The following is a 19529-nucleotide window of genomic DNA, read 5'->3' on the forward strand; positions in this document are numbered from 1 at the left end:
TGTTTGAACTTTAAATATATGTGCTTTTGCATAAATAAAGAGTGCCTCCAATAGCTCGGGAACCATCGAAAGAAAGCTAAGGGCTTCTTCCCTCTGCCAGAATCATTATACATTATTAAACTGTAGAGCATCCATTCTGAGCAACAGCTCTGTAAGGAAATTATGGCTCCTTAAAATTGCTGATTGTCATTGTGAAAAGTTCTCTTTCCAAAACAAGATGCTACATCTGTCCTGATACTGTAAAGACGCACGACAGGGGCAGGAAGTATTCTGCGGACAATGTGAAACTCATTTGTTGATCAGGTTTAAATGCAAGATTCAGTGGCCGAAGACTGCTGATTCCTTCTCTGTAATTCATAGAACAATCAATACGGGAGTGAATAATGCTAACATTTAGATCTGTCTTAGATTGCAAAGGTTTTCTGTTTGTGATTTTAAAACAATACCTTGGCATCTGAACAAAACACCACTCATCAACTCCCTAGGGCTAGAGAGGTTTTAGTGTCTTGGTGCTTTGGGTCTGACTTCACACACACTGTGAGCTTTTACAGGCCTGGATTACAAGGGAGGCTGTTCCTTGTTCAGTAGCAGGTTACAAAAGTACAAGACAGAGCTGCTGTTCATGTATTTTGGTGGGGTTTTGTTTGTTTGTTTTTTCCTCTTCCATTCAGCAAAGAGCAAAGGCAGCAGAGAACCCTCCTGCATCAAAGCAAGGAGGAACTTGCTAAGACAAAAGGCAAGAGGACTACTGACTGAAGAAAAGAACTGAAAATTGTGCTTCACCTATCAGGAGAGATGTCTCGCCCTGCACACAAAAGGCCAGAATATCACAAAATAGTAAGACCGTTTTTTTCAAATAGCCTTACTTCTACCTCCCTGAAGGCTGTTTTGTGTATTTGGGGAAATAATGCTACAAGTAGAAGGTTTCAGTGAAGCAAAGGTGATGTTGAGTGAATGACCCTTCTGGGAGTAGTTACAAGTATCTTTTAATAGTGTAGGGGAATAATCAATTCTTTATAGAGATTTTTAGGATGTCCTTTTCTAATGCATGACTTGAATACAGGTATCAATTATTCCTTTTGTCTCTAAGATAAAAGTATGAAAACATCAATCAATTCTTTGTATTTCATGTTATATTAAATAGCAAATGAAATGTGTAGTCAATTATGTATAAAATTAAATAGGAAAAGATCATCAAAACACTAGGAATAAAAATATTGTCATTAAAAATACATTCCCTAGTCGTAAATGTGTTTGTATTTGGTGTGTGCTATTGTCCTTACTACACACATCTTCCAAATTTGCTTATTTCTACAACATTTTGTTTTGGCTCATTTAATTTGAGGTAATACTCTTTTATAAAAAATTTCCTCATTATAGCTTTAGTAATTCAGATAGTACAGGCAGGAAAACTTGTTGTTGTGTTTAATGCTGTTTTAATTGTTTCAGGACTGGTGGGCCTTTGGTGTAATTAGGTCATTTCAACCCTGTGCTCTCAAGGCTGCATTGACTAACTGGTGTGCATCACAGACGGAAATGCCTACAAATACTTCATCTGGCATTTTGGAATCTTAAACCATTTGTCTGTTGAACTACCAAATGACAAAAATGTATAGCACTTGATCCAAATTGTGCCTAAATCACCACACACACACACACACACACACACACACACACACACACACACACATACACCAGTTTAAACCTTTGTATACTAGTGTACCCCAAACCACTGGGAAAAATTACTGGAGTTCTAATTTTCATATGAAAGTGGTTGATTTTATTGTTTTGAAAACCAGAAAGAAATTCCTGTTGATATTTTTGGGGGTCTGCAGTATGGAGTTGAGACCTACAAAGATAGGCTAGTTAAGCCATTCACAGCATAATCTCTGGTCATGAAACAAGATGAAGAAATGGACCTTTATGGACAATGTACTTGAAACTCAGGTGGAAGCTAACATGTTTCAGTATATCCTGTGGGGATGGAGAGAGGGGAGAGGAAGGGAGGAAGGGAGGAAGGGGGAGGGAATAAGGGGGGAGAGAAGGGGGAGAGGGAGGGAGAGAGCCTGAGATTCCAGGGAGGCTTCACCTTGGCTTTAATTCAAAACAGACACCATACTCAAGACACAGTTTCTTCTCTCTTCTCCATACAATTCTTATTTGTGTAGACTAGCAACAAACACATTCCTCTTTGTCCTCTCTACCACTTTCCTTCTCCCCTTCCCCTCTCATTCCTCCCCCCTCCCTCTTCCCTCTCTCCCTCTCTTTCCTGCTTCCCCTGCCACGTCCACATTTGTTTATTTCTATGCTGCAGCATTGGTACATAGCAATGCTTAGTTCTCTGCTGTGGCTTCTATGTTAGGCAGAAGCTTTGTACATAATATATTTTTGTGTTCTATGTTGAACCTCTTGGAGAGTTTATATCACAAGAACAGGAATAAAATTGAACATTTGTGTCCCTCAGTGTTATGTTAATATTATTTTTGTTCAAATCTCTTGCTTACATCCCTTATTTCCTGGAGAAAGCATTAACATATTATTTCCCTATACCTGAATTATATGTACTATTATAATATTAATTAACATGCCATATAAATTAATTTATAATGTCTATTCTACATATACTTATGACATTTTGTATCTAGTTTTTACAAAAACTGGTCCAGATGTACCAACTAATATTTAGATTCTTTTCTTTCAAAATTTGTCAATGACAAATATTTTCACTAGGCAGAGAGGCATGTCTATCATGATCTAAACCCACACATCTCATTCAAATGTTCCCCAGTGGGGACACTAAGACATTGGGTTAACTTTGGAATTATTTCATCAAAATCCATGGTGTTTTATAGAAGTTATTTGGTTGAATAAACAGTTATTTTTTAAAGACATTCACATCAATCTTTAAAATATAAACCCATACATGCTCAGGCTTCTGCTCTCCTACCTACGCAGTTAAGACACTTGATGGGAGAGGTAAGGATGGCCCTCCTAGCCTGAAATCCACATTGACCTCTCATGAAAGTCCAGTACTCTGTGAAACACCCTTATTTTCAAGTGTTCCCACTTCCACCTCCCTCTGTCATTTGCCTCTGCTCCCTCCACACGTGTTCGTCAGTGATTAATTCTGGGTTAGAGCTGGAGTCTGGAGTTAGGGTAGGGGGCGGCTTCTGGCTCCAGATGGCTGGGCAAGTATCTGTATTCTCTGTGTCCTCCTTTGGCTCTGTAGGATGGACAGTGCAGAGTACATTCTCCACAGGCCAATCTGGGACTCAGAAGAGCCTATGCAAACTCACAAGGAGCCAGTTTTTCCTTCCAACTGAAAACAGGCAGTGCAAAGCATGAGGCATTCCAGAATAATAGTAATTGTATAAGAAACCAGTAGTTTAAAAAACCTTCCTCCATGAAAATCCACATCAAGGTATGCAATAGATACTATAGAACATAGACTTCTCCCAGCCTGGCAATGTACACGAATAAATGTAAAAGATGACTCGAGAATGCAAACTGTTATAGTGTGGGAGAGTGGGAAAGGTGAAAAAAAATCTCTGAGTGTGATTCCAACCCATAGATGAAAATAAAGAACACAGTAATATATTGTCATAACTGCCTTAAAACCATGAACATTTCCCCCTACAGAACAAAGACCTTTTTGTACTTACCTATGGAGCACTGGTGGCCCAGCTATGCAAGGATTATGAAAAAGATGAAGATGTGAACAGATACTTGGATAAAATGTAAGTAGATGTCTCTGCTGTTAATAATCTATTGCTTGTTAACAGAACCCGTGTTTTCCAGCTCCTAATGGCTTGCTCCCCCTTCCCAGCTTCTCCTTGACTTCTACGAACCACATCTGAAAGCAGAACATAATTCCTTACAACTCAGCTTAAACTAATAGGAAGGAATTTTTCCTTCTTTCTATCAAATATAGAATTCTCTTTTTCCAGGTTGGAAATGAGTTATTTTAGTCACATATGAGCAGCTGACATTATGGAACAAATGTAACATTAGTAAGATGATGGAATTTCCAATTTGATTTTCAATTTTCACAATTCCCTACAATGAAAATGTTTGCTTATGTAAGCATGGGCCACCTATTAGGACCTATGCAATAAATAAGCAAAGAAACAGAAACTAACAGAAGTTCCCCAAGAAGACAGAAAAACTCAATTGAAAGGGGAGTGCCTTTTTCTTATATAATACTTCCACTGCTTGTGTCTTTTAAAAAAGATTTCTAATATAAAAGCCAATCTTTCCTTTTTAAATAAAGCCTTTCTTCCTTTTTGATTTCATTAGTGAAGATTCCTCCAGTTTATACTAAACCTTCTAGTTTCCCCAAAATAATTATATGATCACCAAATTATTATAATATTGTCACTATTTTTAACATTTTCTTTTTTAATGTTTTATGAGCATGTGTTTATTGCACATAATAATGGGTTTATCATGACACCTTCATACATGTTCACAGTGTGTTTTGATCATATTCACTCTCTTTACTCTCTCTTGTCCCCTCATCCCCGCTAACCCCCTTCCTCTTTCGCTTAGCTCCACTTCTTCCGTGCCTGTTTTATACCCAGTGAGTTTCAATGGGGTTGTTTACAGGATGATGGGCATCTTACCAGTGGCTACACCACTGAGCAAAATGTCTCTCCCTCCTCTATCAACCATTACCTGCATAAAACAGAAGGAAGGAACCCCTCCCCATTTCGTAACAGACTGTTGATTGGCCCACCTTTTATACAAATGGTATGTGGGTAATTGCAGCTGCTGAGTACAACAGTCACCCCATGCCCGGATGCCAGCATTCCATGTCTCTCTCCATCCTCCCAGCTCTTACATTGTCTCTGCATCTTCATCCTCAATGTTCTGTAAGCCTTGGAACGAGTGATACCACAGCCCCATTTTTGGCTGGATATTCAATCATTATTTATTTATTTTCAGTAGAGTATAAACGAGTCACGGGTGACAACTTAAAAAATGATGTGATTGGGACAATAGATGAGGCCACTGGCAGTGGGTCCAAGATCTAACTCTAATACACAAACTGAATTAGTGGACCTCATTCTATATGGAGAGATGCCTTGCCCAGCCTAGACACGGGGGTGTAGGGATGGAGAGGTGCCTTGGTCCTGCCTCAACTAGATGATGGAACAAACTTGGTAGACTTCCCATGGGAGGCCCTACCCTCTCCATGGAGCAGATGGGAGGAGAGGGGAGTGGAGGGAGTGTGAGGAAAGAAGGGAGGGGGAATTGGGATTGGAGTGTAAAAAATAAATTAATAAAAGTGAAAAAAAGCTTCTCTTAGCAAAGCTGGCAGCAGCACCATTATACAGATATAAACATAGTTATTTGTAAAGCAGTTATATGTTTATCATGACCACTTAACAAAGCAACAACAATAGGTTCCCTGCTTGGGTCTAGGATCTCTCCAGCCACAGGCTTTTGACTGGGTTTACAGTCTTAAACACGACTTCTTTCCCGTGGAGACATCATCAAATCCAGTCAGAAAGTGGTAACCACATAGCAGACTTGCTATTATTGCATCAGTGTGCTCACCTTGCCTGGCTGGTCAGTATTGTTGCACAGGGGACCCACAGCTGAGTAAGAATGCTAATGACACTTCTCTGCATTAACACCCAGTACTGTGAGAGTGGCCAGTATCAAGGAAGCTTCTAGCCCAGGTCCAGATTAATTTATCTATGTCTTGCAACTAAGATGTTTGCTGTTTTCACCAATAATTCCTGACTAGGATATGTTAGTTTTGATGAAAAACCAGCAGCAATTGCTTGTATTGATTTAAGACCTCAGAGACCTCTATGACCAACAACTAACAGGGAGGTAGCCCAACCTTAGCTATTTTTGTTTAATAACCTATGGCTTCTGAGAACACTTTCATGTGCTCACACAGGGTATAGTCCTTAAAACTTGCTTTTAAATTTATTTATTCAATTCAAGTGTGTGTGTGTGTGTGTGTGTGTGTGTGTGTGTGTGTGTGTGTACCTGCCACGGCATGACTGTGGAGGTCAGAGGACAACTCTGGGGAATTGTTTCAATTCTTCCACTGGGACTTGAACACACATCATCATCCCTTTGCTCAAGCACCTCTACCTGCTAAGCCATCTTTGCCAGTTCTCCAATTTATATATTTATGTATTTATTTACTTATGTATTTATTTTATACAGGTTCTCTTATTGAACACAGAGCTCACTGATTGTCAAAGATGGCTGACCAGGCAGCTCCTCCCATCACGAGTGTCAGAGTTTCAGAGTAACAGTGGTAGAGTTGCGTGCCACTATGTGGCGTTTACTCATGTGCTGGGGATCTGAGCTCCAGCCTTCATGCTTGCACAGCAGGCACTTTACTGACTGTGCCATCTCCCCTGCCATGCCACAATTTTATTATTTGACTAGTTTATCAACTATCAGATTTCAGTGTAGCTTTTTCAGGCACCAGGAGCTTGTTGACCCACCTGTATCAGCCATTCTCTCCCCATCTCCCCAACTGACTGTCCCACCTAAACTGCTGTAGCTCTAGAATTTTTCAACGTCTTCGTTATGGCCTCTAAAAAGAGATATAGCAGAGTAATGACTGGGAAATACAGGTTGATTATAAGATTTATTCAGGCGGGGTCAAGACAATATATTGAGCCTAGGTTTTAAGAGTATTAAAAAGGATCCATGTGTTTTTCCAAGAGGGAGTCAACATAAAGGAAAACTTGGGAGAACATTTAAATTTTATTTTCTTCCATTTCCATGTACTTATGATCTTCTTTGGGGGAAGTTCTTTCAGTTTGGTACACATAGTTTTGTTGCATTTCTTTCTCTTTTTTGCATTCTCTTTTTATTTGAATTAGAAACAAGATTGTTTTACATGTCAATCCCAGTTCCTCCCTCCTTCTCCCTTCCCTCCTCCCCTACCACCCTCCCAACTAAAACCCTACCTATCATGTACCCTTTCTGCTTCCCAGGGAGGGTAAGGCCTTCCATAGAGGGTCATCAGAGTCTATCGTATCCTTTGGGAAAGGGCCTAGGCCATGTATCTAGGCTCAGGGAGTATCCCTCTATGTAGAATGGGCTCCCAAAGTCCACACCTATGCTAGGGATAAATACTGATCTACTCTTGCTAGTTGTATTTGCACAAAGTTCCAGACAGCACCTGCAGCGTTGTCCCCTTCTTCCTCAGCTGAACTGATACCGTTGGCTAAGCTTAGGACACATACATCTGATGTTGCGTTTCCAGAAACTACTCCAATTTATTTGACTTATGTTGGTCATTTTGTGGAATAGCTGAAGAAGACAGAGAAACTCCCTTATTTGATTAAAAACACATTTGGTGAACTGGGTGCCCAGCTTACCAGACGTGAGTGTAACAGTGGGCAAAGAATGAAATTTGAGATGCTTTACCAAGGCCTTGCTTGAGAAAAAAATGTTTCCCATGTGCACATCTTGAATAGCTTCTGAGAGCATTTCACATTCTATATTTCACATATAAACATGTACTTTGTAGAAACATATCCTCTGGTGGAAGCCAAACACATACATACAAACATGTACATTCTACATATGTACAGTATGTACAGTGTGCACACTGCTCATTACATTCTCCTCATCCCTGTCCAGTGGCTGAGTCTATATATACATAAAGATTAATAACAAATATTTAAGACTACACTTAGCTGTCTTTTGGAGAAACCTCTTGTCTTTTTGGCATAGCCTTGAACAGCTGAGTCATTTCTCTCTCCCACACAGATGCCCTGGTCTTAATAAATAGAATATCTCAGTGGATTTGGTGAATTATTAAGAATTCTGTCCTCAGAGCCAATGTCCTCCCCATATGTCCCCCCCATAACTGCCAAGCTACCCAATATTTTTCCACTTCAGCTTCCAAGGCACAAATACTGCCCTGGGAAATTCCAGCACTGGTTTTCTTGGGGGTTTCTGTTACTCTGTCCAAATGGTTTCACTTGTCCATTTATATGTGGCTGTGCAAGTAAAGGCCATTTGTTTTGGCTGGTGGCAAGGAAAAACAATATTCCTTTTTGCTGGTAGTTTAAGGCCTTATATCTGTAACTGGATTATAAGTTCTTATAAGACAGAGACTCTGGAATCTCTTGGTGTCTTTCTTAGAAACTTAAGTTTCTCAGGCTATCTTGTTCAAGAAGCTGCTGGGCCATCTTAGCCACTTACTTGGTTATGTTATGGCACCTCTGTAAAGGGCTTTCTCAATCGTACTTCAACTAGTGCTACAGACAGTTGATTGGGAGGAGTTAGTAGGTAGCTATGTACTTTTCCTGGACCCATCATTCCAGTTTCTATGGAGTGAAAAATGTATCTTCTGAAGTTTCATGCCCACCTTTACACACACACACACACACACACACACACACACACACACACACACACACGGAGGAGGGGGTGCTTGGGAGAGAAAGGTGGAAAGGGGAGGGAGATAAACTTAAGAAACTTAAACACTGAAACGTTCACTGGCAGCAAAAGTGTATTTCTCTGTTCCCTTCCCATCTTCCTTACACAGCCCCTCTGGTAAAGCTGCTCCCTGCCATCACATGGATACCAAGAGAGGCCGCAGTATCCAGGTGCCACATTCTGGGCTGAAAAGTCAGCAACCATTTACCCTGTTTCACAACAGTTAACAATGAAAAATATTAGGATGCAGGCAACCACCCTTCTCCGAATTTACCGTCAAGTTTGGGCTGGCCTCAACAATAGTCAGACTCTTCTCCTTGCAGAGAATAATTAATTTTTCCTAGAAATGTTGACCTCTGCTCCTGTGGTCTGTGGAACACATACAAAACCCATTACCTAAGACAACTTGACCTGTTATGTTGGGCTTGGCTTGTTATCAACTGTGCAAATCACACTTCCCTTCATCCGCAGGGGTTACGGTATTGGAACACGGCTGGTAGAAGATTTTTTGGCTCGATCGTGTGTGAGAAGATGTCATAGTTATTCAGAAATCATAGACATAATTGCCCAGGTAAATGCATTTCTGGTTTTTCAATGTGTCTTGAGAACATGTCAAACATGAGGATGCACAGCTCTAGTCCCTACCATTTGGGAGGTTAAGGCAAGAGGACTGTGAGTTCCAGGTCAGACTGGGATCAATAGTAAGTTTCATGCCAGCCTAAGCTATGTTTGTGAGATTCTGTCTCAGAAACAAAACAAACAACAAAACAATTTGAATTCTGAGTTTCGTAGTTTCCATTTCTGACTACACAGGTTTCATCTACATGTGCTGTTAAGGGATTATGATTGAAAAGCTTTTGCTCTTCCTCCTCCTCCTCTTCTTTTGAGACTGGGTTTCTCTGTGTAGTTCTGGCAGTCCTAGAACTCACTTTGTAAACCAGATTGGCCTCTTAACTCAGAGATCCTCCTGCCACTGCCTCCCAAGTGTTGGGATTAAAGACAAGCACCACCACCGCCCGACTTAAGCTTTTTATTTTCCTACAGATATGTAACTACTATGAGCTGAAGACAAAGATTCTAAACTGACACATACATATATACATATATATTGAGGGCACTGGAAGTCTTTACAGGGCATTGGAAAGATGGCTTGGCTGGTGAAGTGTCTGTTCCACAAGCATAAGGATCCAAGTTCAGATCCTCAGCAGGGTTACAGTTGGAAAGTTCTTGGATGACCTCAGACCTCAGGGAGCCAATCAAGAGCAGTCCCTTGTAGAGCAAATCTGCAGAAAGAAGTTTCCAAGGGGAACAACGTCTCTGGCAGGTTTTGAAGTGTGGTAGTTTTGGAGGCTGGAAGCAGCTGCAGAGATACAGTCCTTTATGCAGTCAAAATGTAGTCTTGGAAACTGTGACAGGAAACAATCCTCTCAGCCTGCAATCACAGGTCAGGTACTGGAGTGTGGAGCCGTGGGAGCCTGAGCAGATGTTGTGCCTCTAAGGAGTAGTGAAGGAAGAGACAAGAAAGGCAAGCGGGGGTCAGATCCTGAAGTCTTCAGGCCGCTTCCTCTGAAGAGAGCAGGCCAGGCCTCCAGCCCAGCAACTTCCTGTCTGCCTCCTCCTGCAGGTGGTTCTGAGGTGGTTCAGGTTCTGAAACCCTGGAGGGCCTGAATTTCTAGGGGACAAGCTAGGCCCTGACAGGCTGATTGTAGGTATGAAAATAGGGTGGGAAAAATGAGACTAATCAAATTAAGGAAGGGTTGTCAAGACTGGCGGTGGGAGGGGGATTCTAGACCACCCAAGAGCTGCTGAAAGTTCCCAGTCAGGACTGCAGGCCTCTGCCTCTGCAGGAGGAGGGAAGCAGGCACAGGCATGTTGTCTAACGTTTTGTCAGTTCCCAGTTGCTATGGAAGTTTTTGCAGGCTGCTGCTTCTCAGCCTTGGGCTTTGGCTGTTGATTTCATCCAGCTTGGGGTTTTTGTCCATTGTTTGTGTTTCCTTTGCTTCCTTTTCACAAGTGCTTTGTGCTGGCAAATAGAGCATAACAGGCGACCTTACAGCAGGCAAGCTCCAAGCCAGTGCCAAATGCCATCATGAAGGGACTGGTGGTTTCTGGCATCAGAGATCACGGCTGGAGCAATATTTTCCCAAGAGAAAGTATTCTCAAGATCCTGCCGCAGTATTGTGTGTCTATGTTCGTTTGTACATGGGAGAACGTGTGCAGGTACACGTTTAAAAGGACATGATTAGCAAATTATTTTTTATTTTACGTGCTGTGTGTGACGTACTCGCTAGAGTCTTGCACAGTATGGATGTGTGGAGGATGGCTTGGCATCGTCCAAGAAGAGTTTTCTTTCTTAGAATAACACCTCTTTAGCCAGCGTCCTTTCATCTCAGACCTGTGGTTACCAGGCTGGTGTTGTTAGGTTGTTAGCTAGTAAGTCCTCGAGGACACAAGATACGTAGGAGGTCTTGGTATGCTGCCGAATCCAGTTCACACAACAGACCTACCGAGCTGGTTTCCTCCTCTTTTCTCTTGAGCCCTGATAGTTACATACATGGCAGAACTGACTTTTCACGTGAATGGCTGCCACCCAGCACTGGTTCTCTGATTCTGATTGTAGGTACTGCCTTTGGTCCTTCCGTCTGAAAGCATGCCTTTGAGAGCACAGAACAGGAGTTGCTGGCTGCCATATTTCAAATAACAGTTCTAGGAAGAATATGATAGAAATGAGTAATCTACATGAAGAAATAAATAAACTTTCAAAACCACAATCCAAAGGAAAGTTGTTTCCATATTATTATTATTATTATTAATGAACCTGACATTGGAAACCAGCTGTCTTTCAACTTCAGCACAGTGAATTTAACATACCACTGCATAGGTTCAAAAGAACAGAAAAAGAAAGAAATCCATTTCCATATGTATTGGCAGATTATAAGCAAGATCCTGCAGCAGTGCTGTGTGTGTATGTTCATTTGTATGTGGGAGCACATGTATATGTAGGTGCACATTTAAAAGGACATGATTAGCAGATTATTTTAAAAATCAGTTAAGAGCATTTGGGAACAGGGGTTTGTGTAACCTGTTATTGAGAACTGGAGGTTATTTTCCATCATGTAGTGAAATACTGGAGTGTATCAGATCTGTGCTCAATACTTGGGGGATTCCAGGGGATAGTGGGGAATACCGGCTGTTGGTCTGAGCAGTGCAGTAGCATAGGGGACCCTTCCATTTTCTCTGGGTGTTACTCTTAGCTCTGTGAACCTAGGTTGGTAATCTCACTTATTCATCTGAATCAGAAACAAAACAAAACAAAACAACAACTAGGTTTCTCTAGTAGGAAAAAGAAATCCATTTAAGACCTTTGAGATAGGTGTAACAATGTAAAATGTAATTCCAGGAGGTGGGAGGCTGAGGCAGGAGGATTAATTGTTCAAGACCAACCTAAGCTACACAGAAATCGAAGCCAGCTTGGGCTATAGAATGAGATCCTGACTCAAAACAAAACAAAACAAAACCAAACAGAAAGAAATAACTTTTCCTAATCAAAATTATCCTCCAAAGAAGCCGTAACAAATAATGTATGAAAGTTATTCTTGGAGATGGCTACGATGACAAAGTTTCACATGGAATAGTCTTGTTGTCTAAGTGCTGTTGACTGCAGGAAGATTACAAAGCCAAAACCCCAAATAACAATTCCAGTATGAACTATGATGTATTTTTAGTAGTTCATGTTTAGGGGCCTAAGCCAGAGCTTGGTACAGATAAAACTTAATATTAGTTGGAAAATGAGGGGAGAGATAGTGAAAAGGAAGACATCGAGAGATGAGGGAGAAGAAAGGAAAGCAAGTGTTTGTTTCAGAACCTTGGAAAGCTGCTCCAAATGAGATGACAGACTTTGAAGATCCCCATGGAAGGCCTCACCCTCCCTGGGGAGCAGAAAGGGGTTGAGATGGGGGACAGGGGAGGAGGGGGGGGGGAGACAGAACTGGGATTGGTATGTAAAAGAAGCTTGTTTCTAATTTAAAATTGGTCTAATTACAATTACAAAAATATTTTTAAAAGAACTTTGGGAAGAGTTTTTCTCTAACAGGGAAGGACATGGGAGCACTTCTCAGATGTCAGACTGTTAAGGGCTGCCTCAGTCCTTTCATGAGGATCTGTGCTGTGTTCCTACCTGCTAGTGAAGTTAAACAAGAACCATTTTAAAGTACCAGATTAGAGAGGTCTCTAGTGGGAAATGTTATATGGAGAGTGAGAAAGAAAGAAAGAAAGAAAGAAAGAAAGAAAGAAAGAAAGAAAGACAGACAGAAAGAGAGGGAGGGAGGGAGGAAGGGAGGAAGGGAAAGAAAGCAAACAAAACAGAAAAAGATTAGTAACTCAGCCAAAGAAAAAAAATATCCACAGGTAATGTCCCCACTGAGTAAGCTTGTTCTGTCATGAACAGAAATAAAGTGGCTTCTACAGATAGCAGCCTCCAAACTGCATTATATTCCACAGGCTAGACAAGAGATCATCAGGTTTAAAATTAAAAATGTGTAGGATGCCTGCTTTCCGTCGCTCTCTTCTCTATACGTTTCAGTGTCTTGTCAGTCATCCTGTCATGTGTAAATCCTTGTCTCCCATCGTCTGTTCTCAGTGAAGTTGCATTTCCACTCCTGTACAACTTTTCTTAGCAATAAAAAGAACATGTTGCCATTTTTGCAGATGGAGCAGCTGACTCCTGGATATTTCTTCATTCCAAGGCCTGGTTTTCACCTCTTAATCATTTTTATATCTCAAAAAAAAATGCTCTTACCTGTGGTGGTGATGTCACCTGCTTCAGGAGCATTTAGACACAGATGCAAGGTCAGGCTTTAGCTATGTGTACACCCACTGATGCTTTCTTTATAATTAGCAGCTTTCATTCAAAGATCTGGCCTTTGGCAGCATTATCTCATTAACCCTGTAAACTCTCTTCAGAGGAAGCAGGTGGTAGATGTAGCTGAGTCAGTCTTAGAGAACTAGGACAAATTCAGAGGACGTTTAATCATAGCTTATGCCCTGAGAGCATAGCAGAGTCAGGAAAGAGAGCAGTGCTTGTGTTTGCTTAGCTGATCTCTCAGACCAAGCACGGTGCGGAGTGCTCGGTCCTGCTAGAGTGCTGAACATCCGTATCCCTGGCCTTCACAGAACCCGCAGTAGCAGTTCTGGTTTCAGAGAAAGGGTACATTTCAAGCGAATTTGCTAGACAGAGAAATTTATGTCCAGGCAGGAAAGTAATTACTCTGGGTAAATTAGGAGAAGGTTGGGTGAGAACAGATTTCGTGACCTTGACAACCGCTCGGTACTGCTTTGATTTTCAGAAAGGAGGGCCGGGCAGCTTGCGTACTAGCAGGATTCTCTTCTCTTATTTTCTCACTTCGTACTTTTCATAGATCATCCATTACTACTCATCAGATGGTTCTTCCCACGTTTATAAGATCTCAAATTTTGCCATCTAGTGGCCTAAAGAAAAATCTCATGGGAGAAGAGCCCAACAACATGTTTACACTTTCTTCTTTTCTTTTTTTAAGGAGATGATAGACCAACTCTAAGTTTAACTTTCTGCTACACTAAAATAGACCCAGTTTTAAAATGTGACTACCATCTACAAGTTTAATTTTTGTAGTTGCATCTGAGCATAGCTACAGATATTAGCCTAGATGCTTTTATAGCCATGTGTCCTGGTTGGTTTTTTGTTTGTTTTTTTTTTGGGGGGGTTGCTTTTTTTTATGTCAAGTTGACAGGTCATAGCAGCAGTTCTCAACCTGTGGGTCTCGTCCTCTTTGAGGAGCGAGCGATCCTTTCACAGGGGTTGCCTAAAAATATAGGAAAACATAGATATTTACATTACAATTCATAACAACAAAATTACAGTTGCGAAGTAGCAATAAAAATGATTTTATGTTTGGGGGTCACCATAACATAAGGGACTGTACTAAAGGGTCGCAGCATTGGAAGGTTGAGAAGCACTGGTCTAGAGTTATCTGGGAAGAAGAACCTACATTGAGAAAATGTCTCCAAAATATTGCTTGTAGGTCTGTGAGTGCATTTTCTTATTAATGACTGATGTGAAATGGCCCAGTCCACAGCTGGCACTGCTATCCTTGGACAGGTGGTCCAGGAGTGAATTAAAAAGCGTGCCAAGCAAGCCTTGAGCAGCAAGCCAGAGCATGCTGAGCAAGCCCCTGGGTGTGTTCCTCCATGATCCCTGATCAGTTCTTGCCTCCAGGTTTCTTCCCTAACTTCCTTCTATGAGGGACTGTGATGTAGAAGTGTAAGCTAATATGCCCTCCCCTCTCCAAGTTGCTTTTGGTTGTGTGGTTTTATAACAACATTATGAACCCAATTAGGACACCATGGCTGCCACATCTGTAGATTTAACAAGCCACAGATGAAAAATCTTGAAAAACAAATTGTGACAGTCCTAGGGATGTATCTTTCACCCCCTTGTTATTATTTCCCAAATAACATAGGCTAACAGATATTTATGTAGCACTTACATTGTATGAGATCTTATAAGTGATCTAGAGATGATTTTAAGTAATCTAGGAGGGTATGCATAGGTGCACATACTATTTGCTGTTTTGTAAAGTGACCTGAGTATCCACTTGATATCCATGGGAACCCTGGATCCAGTCTTCTGCAGACACCATAGGACAGCTGTCACTCCCAGTGGGTGTCAGTAGCATTATAACATGGCATTGAATAAACTTCAATAATAAATAGATTTTCTTCATGGAAGTTCAAAATAGCTCTCATCTATTATTTATATATTCCATACAAGACCCTTGTAGAATTGTTACGAAAGAGCATGAATCATGTCCAAATGGATTGAGGGTGTAACTGAGATATATATTATACTATCAGACACATATAAGAAAAGGCCCCTGGGAATTTAATTTATTTGGTTCATTCTAATGCTGTTTTGTGTTTGTTTTGTTTTTGCTTTTACAAATTAATTGCTTCTTTAAAATATAGATTTGAAAGTTTTTCCAATTTTAATTGTTCTTAGACTATAAATACAAACATGCAAGTTGCAATAGAATGGTCAGAGCTTAACTCAGTTGTTGTAAAGAAACACTGGGGAATTAATCTGTTGCCTATAGATCACATATCTTCCAGGTTACTGTAAGAGAAAGTAGGAAATACAGCTGTGCTTGTCTCTGGTCTCATGACTAGAAACACTTCCTTAGTGACACAGTTTACATTGGGTCAACAAGCACATTTGTGCTAAGACATTCTAATTACTCCAAGAAGCTAATAGAAATTGACTTGGTTTTTGAAATAAAGATAATTATGTAGGCCAGGCTTGACCAGGACTAGCATCATATGCTAGAAAGTCCCTTAGTGCTGGGGATGCAGCTCCATCATAGTCCTTTTCCGGCATCTGTGAGGCTTAAGTTAGATTCACAGCGCAGGCGTCTGGGGGAGTAACAAACACAGGGGCCCTATGAGTGCTAACCTAACCGTGTCCAGTAATGTAGGGACTAGAATAGAGGTCCCATCCTGCTCCGCCATAAGCCTACTGTGTCATCTCTAAGTTACTCAGGCTGTTGGAGCCTGTTTACCTGATTGTTACCCGAGACTTCTCTCTGCTGATAGTCTAATGTCCAGATAATTTTTCCTTAGTTGACTCTGGATGCCAACTTCCAGTACATACCCGATGGATGCCGACGTCCGGTACATACCTGACTGTGCGAGGTGAGGCTTCTGAAGTGGTCCTCACAGTACCACATTGATTGGTTACTGACCTTATCTCTAACTGCTTGGCCTCACACCCATTCAGCTCATCAAAGTTAAGACAGTTTTTACTGTCTAGTCAAGGTCAAAGGGATGGTTTCTCTGGGATGTCACAGAGAGAAATTATCACTTGCTGGTATAGTTAACATACCCTTGTGTTGTCCCACTAACAGGTTTTCTTAATTAGAGAAAAAGTACAGTGGAAAAAGACTGGTTTAACTTGAGGCTTTGATCTCAGACTTAAAATAATAGACTGTAACATACCGTACTTGTTGAAAATGCCAGAAAGAAAAAAAAAAAAAAAAAAGACCATTTCCTTTTATAGTGTAATTTGAAATTTTACCTTAATTAAATAATGTGAGCAATGGTTTCTTTGGGGGAGAGTGATATAAAATCAATGAAATGATTGAAAAGGGATGGTCCCAGGAAACAAAAGAACTGGATGCCCCAGCCGGGGAGGAATCTACGTGGCGAATGCGGTAAGCACATGCGCCGGCAAAATGGTTCTCAACCTCCCTAAAGCCACTGTGACCCTTTAATGCCATTCTCACGTTGTGGTGACCCACCACCACCCTAAAATTATTTTCCTTGCTACTTCATAACTGTCATTTTGCCATTGTTATGAATCGTAATGTAAATATCTGTGTTTTCCGATGATCTTAGGCGACCCCTGTGAGAGGGTCAGTCAACCCCAAGAAGTCTCGACCAGAAGGTTGAGAAACCACTGCTCCAGGGCAAAAAAGATTTGGGGGACACACTCCAGAGAGGAATCTGCATAACATAAGAATGCATTGCCCAAGCCAAATTGTTTTTGTTTTTAAAAAGAAGTTTGCTTAAGACTACAGTTGAATGTGCGTAAGAATCGTAGTAAGCCGGGCATTAGTGGCTCATGCCTTTAATCCCAGCATTTGGGAGGCAGAGGCAGGTGGATCTCTGTGAGTTCAAGACCAGCCTTGTCTACAAGAGCTAGTTCTAGGACAGCCTCCAAAGCTACACAGAGAAACCCTGTCTCAAAGAAATAAAAATAAAAATAAAATATCATAGTAGTCATATTTTTGAAAGTCTTTCTGCCCCAAGTGCACAAATCTATGGTCAGAACCCAAGCATTTTGAAGTGTCTTATTCCCGTGATGCTTTAAGATGAGGCCAACACCATGGCCATAGACTGCCAAGCTGATCAAAGTGTGTAGATAGGGGCTACAGACCAGCAGTAGAGTGTTGACTGGCATGCATGATGCCCTGGGTTTAATCTCTACAGCCAGCAATAAATAAATAATAGAATACCTAGAAACTGTTATTTGCTGCTTTATCAGGAGCATTGAAGTCAGATATTATAAGGTATTTTGGATGGAAGAGCCATGGATTGGAAGGCATCCCTCTCGAAATGCTAGGAAAGAGGACACAAAACCATCCAATGATTCCACCAAGGAATGCTAAATATAAAAAAAAGAAGTTAAAACTGTCTACAGGGATTAGCTACCAAGGAAAGAACAACACATATCAAAGAACCTAGGGGTAAGAAAGCATATACAAACAAAAGACACAGTTTGAAGGAAGAAAGGCCGAAGCTCAAATTGGGTTGAAGGAAGATTGAGACCACAGACAGTAGAAAAGATTGCCGAGTGTCCAGGCTGAGGCTGATGGTGGCTATGGTGCACGACTTTTCTGGGGAGACTGCATGACTTTTCTGGGGAGACATGAACATATGTACACTATAGATATCATCCAAATGCAACTTTGTGAAGCAAGGTGTTTATTGGACTTACAGGGGCATGGGTAAGAGGTTTCACACAGGAGCATGGGTGACTTGGGCAGTTACATCACAAGAAGAGCCCAGCATGGATGATGACTCATAAAGGCTACATCAATGGAGCTCCTACAGACTTGCAGGCAACTATACCACTGAAAGATGCAGCCTCCAAACACAAGATTTGTGTGTGTGTGTGTGTGTGTGTGTGTGTGTGTGTGTGTGTGTGTGTGTGTTCGTGCGCGCGTGCACACATGTGTGTTCTTGGGAAGGACCCCTTGAGCTTACTATGTCAGAAGTTTCTTCTGAGTTCCATGAGCCTTTTGGCCCTCTTCCTCCCCCAGGAGGAAGTGTTTCAAATGCAGAGGAAACAGCTACTTACCAGGTAGGCAGGGAACTATGAGGCAAAACCAGCCTATAGGAACTCCTCCTTAAGAAGTTCTGAAGCTGGCATGTTAGAAAGGGTGGACATTCCATGTACTAGCAGTTACCAAGGTGGGTGCAAACCAAGAAAGGATCAGCCAGAGCAGATGCCTCTTCATCTGTTCCTATTGCATCTTCTACTTGTAATGGAGGGATGCTTACATGTTCTAGATGGAGCCTCCCAGAGCTATCTGTGGAGAGTAGCTTTTGAGACCAGAGACAGCTGAAAGCACAGAAAGCATGGGCCATTAATATTTCTATAGCCATTGCAATGGCACCTATTACTTTTGCAGCCTTACACTTGACCTCACTTCACCTGTTTGTTCACACACTGACTAGCTCATGACTCTCTGGCAACTCAAGCTAGGTGATGGGAGGAGCAAAGGAAGCCCCCCACACCCAACCCCTTCTTCCTTTTCCAGGAGCCTGCCCTGGAAGCAAGTAGACCTAGGAGTTATGGCCTCAATCAATAAACTTTTCTTCAGAAATAAGGAATTTTTACTAAACATTGTGGAATTTGTCAAATATAGCCACTGCCTCTGGTGTCTATGAATTTCTCAACTCTAATATCCAATTGTAAGCACCCATGCTTACTGACTGGGCCAGGGTCTCCAGATATAGCTTTGAGGAATGAAATTAGGCCAGGTTGGAGGAAGCCACAGCACAATTGAGCCTGTGACAATATTATTGAGAGCAATCATACTTTTAGACTTGTTTCAGAAACAGAATTTAATGGCAATTGCCAGGCTCAATACAGTTGTAGTTGCTAGGATATAATGAAGAGTGAAAGCTACACATGGTTACAAGATTAATGTCTAAGACCAATTGTCCTGTCAAGTCTCCATGTTTCCTTGACTACTAAGAGAACATACAGAAGAAACATAATGCAGCCTGTGGTGGTTTGAAATCAAATGGCCCCCAAAGGGCACTAATAAGGGATGTGGCCTTGTTGGAGGAAGTATGTCACTGTAGAGGTAGGCTTTGGGGCTTTATATATGCTCAAGCCATGCACAGTCTCTCAGATCATTTCCTCTTGCCTATGATGTAAGAACTCTCAGATTCTTTTATATCATCATGTCTGCCTGCATGCTGCCTTGCTTCCTACCATGACAATAATGGACTAAACAATTGTTTTCCTTTATAAGAGTTACTGTGGTCACAGTGTCTCT

At 41.4% G+C, this 19529-nt stretch overlaps 1 protein-coding gene across 1 annotated transcript in view; it reads left to right on the top strand.

Annotated features, from left to right (window-relative positions):
• Positions 1-795: 795 nt before the first annotated feature.
• LOC100771719 (trafficking protein particle complex subunit 3-like protein) overlaps positions 796-19529 on the top strand; it is a 47189-nt gene continuing 28455 nt past the window's right edge. Inside the window, exons 1-3 of the mRNA XM_027402121.2 lie at positions 796-837; positions 3640-3737; positions 8899-8998. Of these exons, the coding sequence (XP_027257922.1) occupies positions 796-837; positions 3640-3737; positions 8899-8998 (240 nt within the window). The remainder of the gene's footprint in view (positions 838-3639; positions 3738-8898; positions 8999-19529) is intronic.

The sequence above is a fragment of the Cricetulus griseus genome, chromosome 2, assembly GCF_003668045.3.
Source record: "Cricetulus griseus strain 17A/GY chromosome 2, alternate assembly CriGri-PICRH-1.0, whole genome shotgun sequence".
Lineage (NCBI taxonomy): Eukaryota > Metazoa > Chordata > Mammalia > Rodentia > Cricetidae > Cricetulus > Cricetulus griseus.